Source organism: Solea solea, chromosome 9, assembly GCF_958295425.1.
Source record: "Solea solea chromosome 9, fSolSol10.1, whole genome shotgun sequence".
Lineage (NCBI taxonomy): Eukaryota > Metazoa > Chordata > Actinopteri > Pleuronectiformes > Soleidae > Solea > Solea solea.
The window spans coordinates 25,510,982-25,524,281 of record NC_081142.1 but is presented as its reverse complement, the minus strand read 5'-3'; the positions used below and the strand labels follow the sequence as shown (position 1 = coordinate 25,524,281).

Genomic DNA, 13,300 nt, shown 5'->3' with positions numbered 1-13,300 from the left:
TGGATGTGTGCGTAATTGTGGGCGTGTGTGTGTGCGCGCGGAAGGAACGTTTGTAAAGTATTTTGTTCCGATACGTTGGGACTCGGGAGCACATGCTGGTGACGTCAGCGCTGACTTCCGCTGCGGAAGCCGCGTCTGATGTAAACAAAGCAGAAACAACTCTTCACGTAGAAACAATAGAATCTGTGTCAAACATGTACGCGCGTGGAGTCTGATCCAGGCCCGGGACCAGGACGAGGACCAGAACTGGAACCAGCACCAGAACCAGAACTGGAACCAGGACCAGAACCATGTCAATGGAAGATCCGTTCTTCGTCGTCAAAGGGTCAGAATAATGTGCTAACAGGTTTTGGGCTAAAGCTAGTGCTAGCTGATAGCTGTTAAAGCTAACACACTAAAGCTACGGCTGACTGTGACTTCATGAAGTTTAAACATGAAAACTTTATTAACCTTTGATTTGAACAAACATAGGTGTTTACACAGTGAGGATGACTTAGAACAGGTAACTGTTGTTACCATAACAACAACAACATCAACAACATATGATGACTGTGTTACTGTGGTAACATGTAACCATATGTGTGACATGTACAAGGTGAAGCTCTGTGGTTTCCATGACAACAGTGGTGTTTGACAGGGAGGTGGAGAAGGCAGTGAACGCAGCACAGAGTCTTCATCACAGATGGAGGGAGCTGCTGCAGGAGGGGGGCGGAGCCTCCACACAGGAAATGGACTGGACAACCAATGAGCTGAGGAACAGTCTGCGCTCCATCGAGTGGGATTTAGAAGATTTGGACGAGACCGTCAATATCCTTTCATCTGGAACTGCGCACTTCATATAATCTTCGATTAGGATTAGGATAATCTAGACTAGGGGTCACCAACCTTTTTGAGACCGAGAGCTACCTGAAGGGTAGTGAATAATACGGAGGGCTACCATATTAACATTTTATGCAATTTACCATTTCAATTATGAATATTATGCATTCAATTGCATATACATTAATTCCAGTGCTTAACGATTATTACATTTTTATAAATGATATCAGTGAGTAAAATATCATTGTATACAAGTGACGTGAAGTGGGCCTGCTGGCACCTGTTACCAGGTTCTTATGGGCACCACATTGTTGACCACTGATCCAGACCATAATAACACACACACACACACACAGACACACACTGTGAGCGCACGCCACTGTCACCACCGCGTCACCAGTGCTCCCTCAATATTCCACGGATGTAAAAGTTGTCTTTAGTTTATGAATTTTGAATAATAATTGTTACATTATCAACAGGTGTGAGTATAAATTAAATACAACACTTTTTGTTCTTTATCTAATGTTACATCCTGTAACTGTTTGATTTCTGGTATTGTTTCATACAAACACACGTTATATTTACAGGTATTTATGAGCCTATTGATCTGCAGAGAGCAGCCACGGCTGAGTGTGCCTCATGGACAGTAGTCTTCATGTTGCTGCTGAAACTGTGATATAGTCGGAAACAAAAACGTCACATCAGGAATATCAATTCTTTTTATTTTACCTTTATTTTACCAGATAAAATGTTTGAGAACCAGTTCTCATTTACACACATGACCTGGCTCCAGAAGAAATATATACATATTATACACACATAGATAAACATATAAACATGTAAACATATTAACATATTAACATATTGACATATAAACATATAAATAACTGGTCAACATGGAGCTGTTAATCATGAGAAGAGAAGAAATGGCAGCGGTTAGAGCAATGGTTCTCAAACCTTTTCTGTTGGGCCTCATTTTAACAATGTGTCAAGTATAAGATTTATTGAAAGAAGTATTTGAACAAATGTTTCACTCTTCTTTAAGTAATTTGCTGTGCAAATAACATTTTTGCCTTGGTAATACAAATAACCTCAATATTGCTTCCTGAGAAATTAATTTTCAATTAAAAATATGAAATGTGCATTTCTTAAACAATGAATACATTTTGATAACAACAAATACTTTAACAATATCAATCATTTTTGCTTTGTTGTTTACACCGGCAGTTTGTTTTAAACCACTTTCCTGCTTTTGGTTTTCATAAAGTTTCATTAACTCCGGTGGCTTACCGACGTAACTCGGGTGAATGGTCTCCAAGTGTCTCTTCAATTTATTAGGTTTCTTGCTGTGTGTACATATATATGTATATACTGTATGTATATGTATATATATGTATGTGTATGTGTATATATATATGTATAGATATATATATATATATGTATAATTATTTTAAGATAAATTCAAAGTCACTTTTTTTAAAATGCTCAAAAGTTCAAATCGATGAATAATGGTTTGAATGGTCAGAGGTCGGGACCTTGTTTTTCTTAACAGTCAGTGAACGCATCGTTGAGTCAAACCCCAGGAAGTTTAATCTGAACGCTGCCGAGCTTTCAAAGAGAAAAGCCTTCATCACTGTCACCAGACAGACACTGCAGGTAATCTGATTATAACCTCTGTCTGTTAATGTGATTATCTCCTCCACTGACTGTTAATCTGATTGAATGCTCTTTGTAATCTGCTGCTCCTTGTAATCTCATTGGCTGCTCCTTGTGTGTGTAATCTGATTGGCTGCTCCTTGTGTCTGTTAATCGGATCTGTCTCCTCCTTGTAATCTGATTCGCTGCTCCTTGTAATCTGAATCGTTGCTACTTGTGTGTGTGTAATCTGATTGGCTGCTCCTTTTGTGTGTAATCTGATTAGCTGCTCCTTGTGTCTATTAATCCGATTGGCTGCTCCTTGTGTCTGTTAATCTGATCTGTCTCCTCCCTGTAATCTGATTGGCTGCTCCTTGTAATATGCTGCTCCTTGTAATCTGATTGGCTGCTCCTTGTAATATGATTGGCTGCTCCATGTAATATGCTGCTCGTTGTAATCTGATTGGCTGCTCCTTGTTATATGATTGGTTGCTCCATGTAATATGCTGCTTCATGTAATATGATTGGCTGCTCCTTGTGTGTGTTGTAGGAAATGAAAGAGCAGATGTCGAGTCCAGCAGCTTCGTCATTGGACAGAAATAACAAACAGGTAAATACCCCCTCTGGCCAAGTAAACAAGTATGTTTTAATGTATGTTGACACATATTTTAAAATGTTATTATTATTATTATTATTATCATTATTATTATGTGTATAAACATGGTCATTGTTTGTGTTGTTCTCACATTGATCAGGGACCGTCATGGCGACCTGGTGCTGATAAATTCATCCGTCTGGATCAACAGCTGCAAAACGCCAACTCTCACTTCATCGAGGAGCAGAACGTTCAGCAGCAGGTGAAGAGACAGCCAATCACAGAGCTGCTGATTGATGATGTCATTTCACCATGATGATGTAACGTGTGTGTGTCTCTGTGTGTGTGTGTGTGTGTGTATGTCTGTGTTTGTGTGTGTCAGATGATAGCAGACCAGCAGGATGAGCAGCTGGAGCTCGTGTCAGGAACAATTGGAGTTCTGAAGAATATGTCGGAGCGGATTGGCCTGGAGCTGGACGAACAGTCTGTGTAAGACGAATGTTTATTAGTTACATCATAGGTCACATGATGAGCCGCTGTGACGTGTGTGGTTTAATCCCAGTTTAAACCTGAGTCTAGATCCAGGTTAAACCAGAGTATACGCCAATTTTAAACCTGAGTCTAAATCCAGGTGAAACCAGAGTGTAATCCCAGTTTAAACCTGAGACTAAATCCAGGTTGAACCAGAGTATAATCCCAGTTTCAATTTGTCCATGTTTTGTCTCTGCAGGATGTTGGACGACTTCAGTCATGAGATGGACAACACTCATTCTAGACTGGACAATGTTATGAAGAAACTGGCCAAAGTGTCTCACATGACCAGTGGTAATCTGTTCATTCATTCATTCATTCATTCGTTTCTTCATTTTTACCCAATTGTAACCTGCTACACATTTTCAGGAGACATTGATAGTTTACCTTAATTAGAATTAGTAACAGGTATAGTTAGTATTAGTTACAGGGTTAATTAGTATTAGTTCCAGGTTTAATTAGTAATAGTTACAGGTATAGTTAGTATTAGGTACAGGTTTAGTTAGTATTGGTTACAGGTATAGTTATTATTAGTTACAGGTATAGTTTGTAATAGTTACAGGTATAGTTAGTAATGGTTACATGCATAGTTCATATTGGTTACAAGTTTGGTTAATATTAGTAATAGGTATAGTTAGTAATAGTTACAGTTGTAGTTTTTGTACAGTCCTAAACACAGTCGTTCAGTAGCTTTAATGTGTGATAGAAACATCTGCTGACTTGTGTTAGTTATAGTTATAGTTAGTGATGTATCATTCACTGTTATAACCTCTCTGTGTTTTTACAGATCGGCGTCAATGGTGCGCCATCGGTGTGTTGCTCGTCATCCTCTTCATCGTCCTCCTTCTCTTCTTCATCCTCTGAATGATGATCACAACCAAACAGACTCGACTGAACTCTGATCTCTATGAGTTTCCTCTGGCTTTCATATTGTGTTCATAAAGTACAGTATTACACATCACAGCATTCAGCTGGACTCTCCTAGACCCTTTTGGACTCTTCTGGACTCTGCTGGACCCTCCTAGACTCAGCTGGACTCAGCTGGACCCTCTTGTGGCGAGTTTCCACCGGCTCTACTCGCTTCGCCTTGCCACGGCACGGTTAAGTTGCGCTTCCACTAGCATTTTTTTAGTACCTGCTCTGGCGAGGTTCCAAGCACGGTGAGTAGGTACTACGCGTGACGTCGCCAGACTGCCGGCCACTGATTGGTCAGAGACGTCTGACACAGAAATCAAACCGAACAATGCCGAACTGTAGATCAGTTAAAACAATTTAGCAATCCTAGAAACGTGGCTTAATCTCCAACAATTACCAGGGAAATGTCTAAAATCTCAATATTTAACAGAGGAGTCTGGTGTATTTAGCGACAGCACTGCTGATCGCGACCAGCGACCGGCATCACAAACCCTGCTGCTGCATTTCAGTCCAGTGACTATGTCAGGTGGAGTCTCTGCTCCAGTCATGGAGGAAGTGCTGAACAAATACAAACAACAAACAACTGCTTTACAAGTCACTATCACTCATTTGTGTGTGTGTATGTGTTGCGTGTAAAACGAAGTCACCGCAATTTCACACAGCCATGCAGTGACGACTCCGCCCACGTTGAATAGGTACTTTTTTTGTAGTGGAGATGTAACCTAAACTGTGCCGTGTTGTGCCGTGCCGAGGCGAGGCGGGTCTATAGTGGAAAAGGGCCATTGGACTCAACTGGACCCTGGACTCAGCTTGACTGTCCTAGACCCTTCTGGACTCAGCTGGACTCTCCTAGACCCCTCTGAACTCTAATAGACTCAGCTGGACTTTCCTAGATCCATCTGGACTCTTCTAGACTCGGCTGGGCTCTCCTTGACCCTTCTGGACTCTGCTGATTAAGTTTTAAAATGTTTAACTTTAGTTATGCACTAGTTTAAATCTGGTTTAACTTGACTTTTAAACATTTAAATTTATATTATATACTAGTTGAATCTTTATCACAGTTTAACTCACTTCACTCCAGTTTAACTTGAATTTAGTAGTAGTTTAACTTTTCACTGATTATTACAATCAGTGAAAAGTTAAACTGTTTAATCCTGGTTAGTTGACTTTGTAAACACTACATATTTGTGTTGTTATTTTGTTTTTATTGACTTAAATTGACTGAAAATCTTAGTGTTTGTTTTGTTGTTTACTTCTTGTTTATGGATTATTGGTCTCTGTTCATTTGTGAACTTGTATTTTAGGCTCCGTTCAGATCTGGTGTTAAGATCTGGTCTCAGTAAGACTGTTCACACCTAACGTTAACGCTTATCTCCTGTGGTCACATGATCACATCTGTGTGTGCGTGTGTGTGTGTGTGTGTGTTCCGCTGCTGTAACATGACATTGTTACCATGAGAAAAATAAATTATGAAGATTAGACCAAATATTGTGACGTTGGCTACAAATAAACGAACATATTGTCTCTGATTAGTGTATACAATAGTGAAACTGCTGCAGGTCAGAGGACGTCAGCTGAGGAGGCGGACGCGCTAATCGTCCTGCCTGAGGACAGATTGTTTCATGATTGGTTCATGCTCAGTCCTCAAACATGTCCTCAAACCTTTGAATGTGATCAGTCATGTGATAAGATGGGTAAGGTCAGGTGTGAACAGCTCTTCAGCTGAGACATCAGGAGGACGTTTGTTTGTGTTTACGGTACGATTGTGATCTTATTTACATTTAAAGTTCATACATCAGAAACATAAATACAGTAAGAAACATAATCCATCACAGTTTGTCCTCTGAAGAAAATAAAACCAGAATCTTCAAAACATTAACTTTCACTCTTGTTATTTGTCTGAACAAAACAAAGCAAATAAACACATAAATATTCTTTTTTTCATTTTATTGACGTGGCTTGTCTGATGACGTCATCAAAGGAGCTTCTTCTTTTGTTTGTAAATAAAAAAAGAATAAGCGTTGTACTGACATTCAATTGAAACTTTATTCACACATATTTAAAAAATCAACAACATAAGAATAGAATATTGTTATTATTGACTTTAAATTGCGCCGCTTCATCCTACCACATCTCCCACAATGCAGCGGGGCCGGAAACCGGATATGATGTTACATCGGCAGTGTTTTAAAGAGAAGATGGCGGCTCCGGTGGAAGTGATCGTGACCAGTGACTCTGGTTCTCAGCTGTGGAACATCACCGTGTTCGACCTCCACAGCGGCTCCAGTCTGCTCTCTTACCGCGGAGGAAACAGTTCCACGCGGACACTCACCGCGCTGCGTGGACACTTTGTGCTTTCAGCTCAGCTCGCCAAGAACTTCATCAACGTGTGGGAGATTCAGAGGAAGGTACGAGCCCGTTCACCAGGTGTACGAGCGCGTTCACGTGGTGTGTTGTTATGTTTGTCTTCTGTAAAGCGTCAGCTGTCGTGTGAAATGTCTTTGATTTATTACGTGTAAAATCTGCTGCATTCACTGTCTGTGGGAAACATCGAGTCAACAAAGCAGACACACCCACTGTCCTTAGACCTTCTGTCTTTAGACCCTCACATTGAGTGAGGACAAACAACACAAAAATCCTTGGGAGAAACCTCAGGAAGAGCCACAGGTGGACAGTAGATCTGTCTGTGAGGACGGACAGGTGGACAGGGGAATCCACGTTTGCCGGCTTTTGAAGGAGACATTTGTGTCCTTCCCAGAAATCTTTGCACACCAGCGGCAGAGGCTTTTTTTTGGTAAAAGTAAAACTTTATTAAAGAGAAGAAGCTTCAGCAGGTTTATTTGACCTTTGTCCCGATATTTAGATATTGTTGTTAAACTATTGTTGTAGAAATAAAATTTTATTTCTGTTCAAATTTAAATCATATTCCAGGTCCATGTTTCTCTCTCATTGTGAGACACATCACATTTACTCCACTATTACATGAAATATTTACAAAAATAATATTAACTTTATCACACAATAATTAATAAATAAAACTAAATATGTAGACTTGTATTATTTCGACAACTGTTTAAACAAACTATATTTTAAATGTCTTTATTTTACATCAGATTTATGGGATGTTTTATTGATTAGAGCTTAAATCAACAGTCAGACTTTGAGCGGCAGGAAAACTGAGGCCAGCGTTCAGCCTCTTGATTACAGCCTGACAGGGAGCATCTAATTTCAGCAGCACAGGACATCTGTCTCCCCCTGAGTCATCAACTCTCTCAACGGCACACTTCACAGGATCCAGACCCTTAAATGACACACGGCTTTTGTGTTTCAGGACCAGCTGCAGCAGAAGATCGTGTGTCCAGGTGTGGTCACCTGTCTGACCTCTTCACCTGATGGCGTTTTCCTCGCAGCTGGAGTCGCTGAGGCGGTTTACCTGTGGGAGGTGAGTCATTGTCAGAGACCTTGTTCTACACCTTGTGTCCTGTAAAGAGTTAACAATGTGTCTGTGTGGTTGCTTCAGGTGTCCACAGGTAAGCTGCTGTCTGTGCTCAGTCGTCACTATCAGGACGTCACCTGTCTGAAGTTCACAGACGACAGCAGCCATTTTGTTTCTGGAGGAAAAGACAACCTGGCTCTGGTGTGGAGTCTGTGCAGGTAACAAACCTGAACCCACCTGACGTCCCACCACAGTTTCCTCCTCTACACCTGCATTACAAACTGTCCCTGTATGTTCACGCGTTCTCGAGGGCGTTCCACCGCAGTGTATGGTTTCCTGTGCTCGGGCGCTTCACCACATGTTTACACCTGTACTAACATGTGTCTCCAATGTCCACATCATGATCCGATCACAGTCCCCGCCCCCTCTGTGCACTGACATGTCAACAACAGCAGCATTCGTCACATTGTTGTATAAAGTCCTCATCACTTTTTGAAGCATGAGAAGACGTCATGTTTGACGAGCGCCAACCCGAAGACTGTGCAGTTTTGTCTCCGCTGTCACGTTAACTGTGCTTGGAGACACCAGCGTGTTTCTGCTCAGTGGTTTGACAATCCGTCCTCGGGTGTATTTACATCTGTATTTGTAATCACAGAAAACACATTCTAATGTCAGGTGTAAAAGAGTCTACAAAGTTCCCTCTCAAACCATGTCCTGGTGAGTGGGTGTGGCTTCTATAAACTTTTAACCTAGTGTACAGAATCCACATTGTTTCTCTCAGGTCAGGGTTTAAATGTTAGCGTGACCTAAAATACTTGTTCATACGCTCACTATGACCTTGTGATGGTGAATGTTTCAGTGTGATCCAGCTGGATTCAAACCACACCCCTGAACCACGTCATGTCCTGTCTCGTCACTCGCTGCCAATCACAGACCTGCACTGTGGCTTGATGGGAACACAGGCCAGAGTCGCTACCGCGTCCTTAGACCAGACGGTCAAGGTAAGAAGGTTAACCACGCCTCCTTTAATGTTAGACTCACACCTTTAAAAATAAACAGGATTTACTGTAAGTACACACATGGTTATTATGATAGTTGCGATTATTTCTGTTCATTCAGAATAAATGCTACAATAATTTCATTCACTCTAAATGCAAATATCTTATTCTATAATATCTGAAACTGTGTTTCATGTAATTCTGTGTGTTTTATAGTTCAGTGTAGATGAATGAGTTAATGTTTGAGGTGTTTCGTTGGCCAGTATTGAGGCAGCCTAACCTGAACCTGCTGCCTATTAATAACCATGGCAACTGTTGATTTAGGCAACACATTGACTGAACTTGAAGGCCCTCCCTCTTCTCTGAAATTCCCTGTGAGAAAACCAGTGTGTAAACGATGAGCGTCTGAACTTTGACCTGTGATGAAGAATACAACTCTGCTGAGTCAGCGTTCTGTAACTGTGATGTTTGATGTTCATTGATCATTTTTAAAACAGTAAAGTCCTCTCTTTCATTAATAGGAGGCGGAGTCTGAGTAATATGACATAATGATGTCATAATGGGTGACGTCACACACTTATTATAAGGTTTTTAAATGGAGCCAATCACAGATGATGAGCTGTGGCGTTTTTAAACTACATCAGCTGATCATCAACTGCTTTGGCAGCCATGTTTTACACATGTCTCTCTCTGTCCAGGTTTGGGAGTTGTCCTCAGGTGAGCTTCTTCTGTCCATTCTCTTTGACGTGGAGATCATGTCTGTGACCTTTGACCCCTGTGAGTACTTCCTGTTCTGTGGAGGAAGTGATGGAAATATTTTCCAGGTGTCTCTGTGCAGCCAGGTGAGACCTACAAACTTTGAGAGATGTTAGGTTTTCAGAGACATTAGGTGACATGAGGAGACGTTACAGATCAAAATCTAACATCTCTGAACATCTGTTACAGATGATGGGCTGGGCGATTATATCGATTCTGCGATATATATTGATATTTTGTTTCCACAGAAAGTATCGATTTTTCAGCCGCGAGTATCGATACATTAAGTCCCATTCAAATCCTCCGTGATCATTAACATGATCAGTGTCTTCACATAGCTGATTATCATTAATTGTTAATAATAACATATAGTTAAAGGTAAATTGAGCAAATTGGCTATTTTAGAAGTATGTATCAAACTGGTAGCCCTTTGCCTTTCAAAAAGGTTGGTGACCCCTGCTGTAGAGCATTTCTAGCAAGTTACCCGTCTAGATACTCCCACAGACGCAGACATGTTCATCTTCCTGTTTACGCCAGGAGATTAAAAAAAATGGCGGGTAGTATTATAAGTCCAGCACCATTTATATTTAAAAGCAGATGTGTGGGAGCATTTCGGTTTAAAAAAAAAAAAAAAAAAGGAGAGCGAGGACTTGGATAAAAGTATTGTGGTTTGCAAGCTGTGGCACACAAATGTGAAATACAGTGGGAATGCCACCAACCTATGAGCCCACCTAAAACGTCACCACCCGCACAAGGTCTTTGATTTTATTTTGTCCAGGATTTGCAAGCTGTAGACTCTCTGTCCAGTCAGAACCATATATTGTGTAATTGATGCTTTCAGTTTTCATTAATTCAACCCAAGTCAATATATATCGTATCGTGAGCTGAATATCGTGTATCATATTGTGAGATTAGTGTATCGCCACAGCCCTAGTACAGAGATCCTCAGACATAAAAGGTTCCATTTAGAGATGTTTGGACCAGTTCAAGGGTTACACTAGGATTAGTTAGGACAGGCTATATAAAGAAATGATATCCTTTTATATAAGAATATATTCACATATGTTTGTTAAGATACAACGACAGAAATGCGCAGTTGAGTTTGATGTTGATGGAGATACAAAGACTGTTTTTAAGTGGTGTGTTTCTCTGCAGAGTCTTGGTCGAGACAAATCCTTTCAGACCGACAATGATGGAAACCAGGTGTTCAAAGGTCACAGGTGAGACAAGGTTCACATGTCCATCAGAAAACCTTCAGAGTACTTACTCTGTGACTCAAGCAGAAGGTCAGGAATCATTTTCGAATCAGTGGATGCTCATCACTTGATTTGTCTTCAGGAACCTGGTAACTTGTCTCTCGGTGTCTATGGACGGGACTCTCCTTGTCTCTGGGTCACATGATGAGACGGTTCGACTCTGGGACATCCAGAGTAAACAAAGCATCCGTTGCCTGGCACACAAAGGTAAGCCCCGCCTGTTAGTATGACATAAACCAACTCAGACTTTGTGATCTCGTTCAACAAACTTGTGGCGTATTTCCACCGGCACGGCACGGCACGGCACGGCCTTCTCAACATGGGTGGAGTTATCACTGCACAGCTGCATGAAACTGCGGTGACTTTTAAACATGACACACACACAAACGAGTGACTAGTGACTTATAAAGCAGTTGTTTTCCATGTAACTTAATCAAATCACTAGAATCAGTTAATTTAAAATATTTGTTCAGTACTAACTCCATGACCGGAGCACAGACACAGTCACCTAAATCATTGTTTCCCATCCCTGGTCCTCAGGGATGGGAAACACTGATTAGATGTTGCCCTGCTCCAGCACACCTGATTTAGATGGTCAGCTCGTCAACAAGCTCTGCAGAAGCCTGGTAACGAGCTGTTCATCTGACATCATGAAGAAGAAGCGCCTCACCATCAACATGACTTTGTAGCTGTCAGACTGCAAATGCACATCATGGGATTTTAATCCCTCCTTTATCTGCAGTGGTAGATTCAGCTGTTTTCTCACTGTACTGTGCACTTTAATGGGTGTGAAATTAGTTATTGGCTCACATTTCACACTGATTAGTCACTGGTTAATCTCCCATCTGACCTTAACCTTTAACCCTCAGCAGGATCAGTTACTTCAGCTCATGTTGTCATTGATCATCAGACACGTCACTCACTGACCAGCTCATCAGTTAACTCACTGACCAGCTCATCAGTTAACTCACTGACCAGCTCATCAGTTAACTCACTGACCAGCTCACTGGTTAACTCTCTGACCAGCTCACTGGTTAATGTTAACTCTCTGACTAGCTCACTGGTTAATGTTAACTCTCTGACCAGCTCACCGGTTAGTTAACTATCTGGAAGTTGTTGTTACATTACATTACATGTCATTTAGCAGACGCTTTTATCCAAAGCGATTTACAAGGGAACTGAGTACAACCTGCCCTGGGTAAATTAAATATAATCTAGATTATATAATAATCTAAACACGGATTGACTTCCTGTCTGCATGTTTAGGTCCAGTGACGAACGCTTTCATCATGGCAGCGCCAGCAAACATGTTCCTGCCGGACAGTCGTCCCACTGTCCCTCTGCCACGCTTCAGCAGACACCTACATGACGGAGACACTGGACAGTCGGGAGACGTGTGTGTGCGGCTCGCTCCCTACACACAGGTGAGTCTGCATGTGGAGCCACGCCCCCTCATGCTGTCCTGTAGGTGACGCTGCCACAAGGCCTTAGTTTTACACCTGCTAGTGTTAGTTTTATTTTGAAAAGACTGTCAGTGTTGAAATGTCTGTCAGTGTTAGTTTTATTTTGAAAAGACTGTCAGTGTTAGTTTTATTTTGGAAATAATATCAGTATCAGTGTTGAAATGTCTGTCAGTGTTAGTTTTATTTTGAAAAGACTCATGTCAGTGTTAATTTTATTTTGGAAATAATATCAGTATCAGTGTTGAAATGTCTGTCAGTGTTAGTTTTATTTTGAAAAGACTCATGTCAGTGTTAATTTTATTTGGAAATAATATCAGTATCAGTGTTGAAATGTCTGTCAGTGTTAGTTTTATTTGAAAAGACTCATGTCAGTGTTAGTTTTATTTTGGAAATAATATCAGTATCAGTGTTGAAATGTCTGTCAGTGTTAGTTTTATTTTGGAAATAATATCAGTATCAGTGTTGAAATGTCTGTCAGTGTTAGTTTTATTTTGAAAAGACTCATGTCAGTGTTAATTTTATTTGAAATACTGTCAGTATCAGTGTTGAAATATCTGTCAGTGTTAGTTTTATTTTGAAAAGACTGTCAGTGTTGAAATGTCTGTCAGTATAAGTTTTATTTGAAAAGACTTGTCAGTGTCAACTAAAGGCAAAGCCAAGCTTAACAGGCCAAGTCTGGCTAATATGAGTGAGAGTTCGGTTCCATCAAAAGAGGCTGAGATTAGCCCCAACTCAGTAACCATGGAACATCTGTAACTGCGGAGAACATCTCTGCACACTCTTTTCCCTTGCTTTTTGGCATTTTTGACAGTTTTCGCCCTCGACTAGAATGGGCTTTTTATTTCCTGTGGGCGTGCACAAGTTGAGGCTTGACTAAGCGTCAGGTGAGCCAGCTG

The 13,300-nt window shown here is 40.9% G+C and overlaps 2 protein-coding genes across 2 annotated transcripts; both read left to right on the top strand.

Annotated features, from left to right (window-relative positions):
* The first annotated feature begins 69 nt into the window (after positions 1–69).
* Positions 70–6,374, top strand: stx6 (syntaxin 6). The gene is made up of 8 exons (XM_058637469.1): positions 70–325; positions 638–807; positions 2,381–2,475; positions 3,005–3,064; positions 3,210–3,311; positions 3,432–3,538; positions 3,780–3,874; positions 4,368–6,374. The coding sequence occupies exons 1-8, from the start codon at positions 291–293 to the stop codon at positions 4,442–4,444; spliced, it is 741 nt and encodes a 246-aa protein (XP_058493452.1). The 5' UTR covers positions 70–290; the 3' UTR covers positions 4,445–6,374.
* A 295-nt stretch (positions 6,375–6,669) lies between these two features.
* On the top strand, positions 6,670–12,365 carry wdr18 (WD repeat domain 18; the record flags this gene model as incomplete). The annotated part of the gene is given in 8 exon segments (XM_058639441.1): positions 6,670–6,903; positions 7,827–7,937; positions 8,016–8,149; positions 8,791–8,932; positions 9,628–9,771; positions 10,841–10,905; positions 11,024–11,148; positions 12,208–12,365. Coding segments are annotated over 8 exon segments (1,089 nt in total), but the record flags the coding sequence as incomplete, so codon positions are not given.
* Between the last annotated feature and the right edge of the window lie 935 nt (positions 12,366–13,300).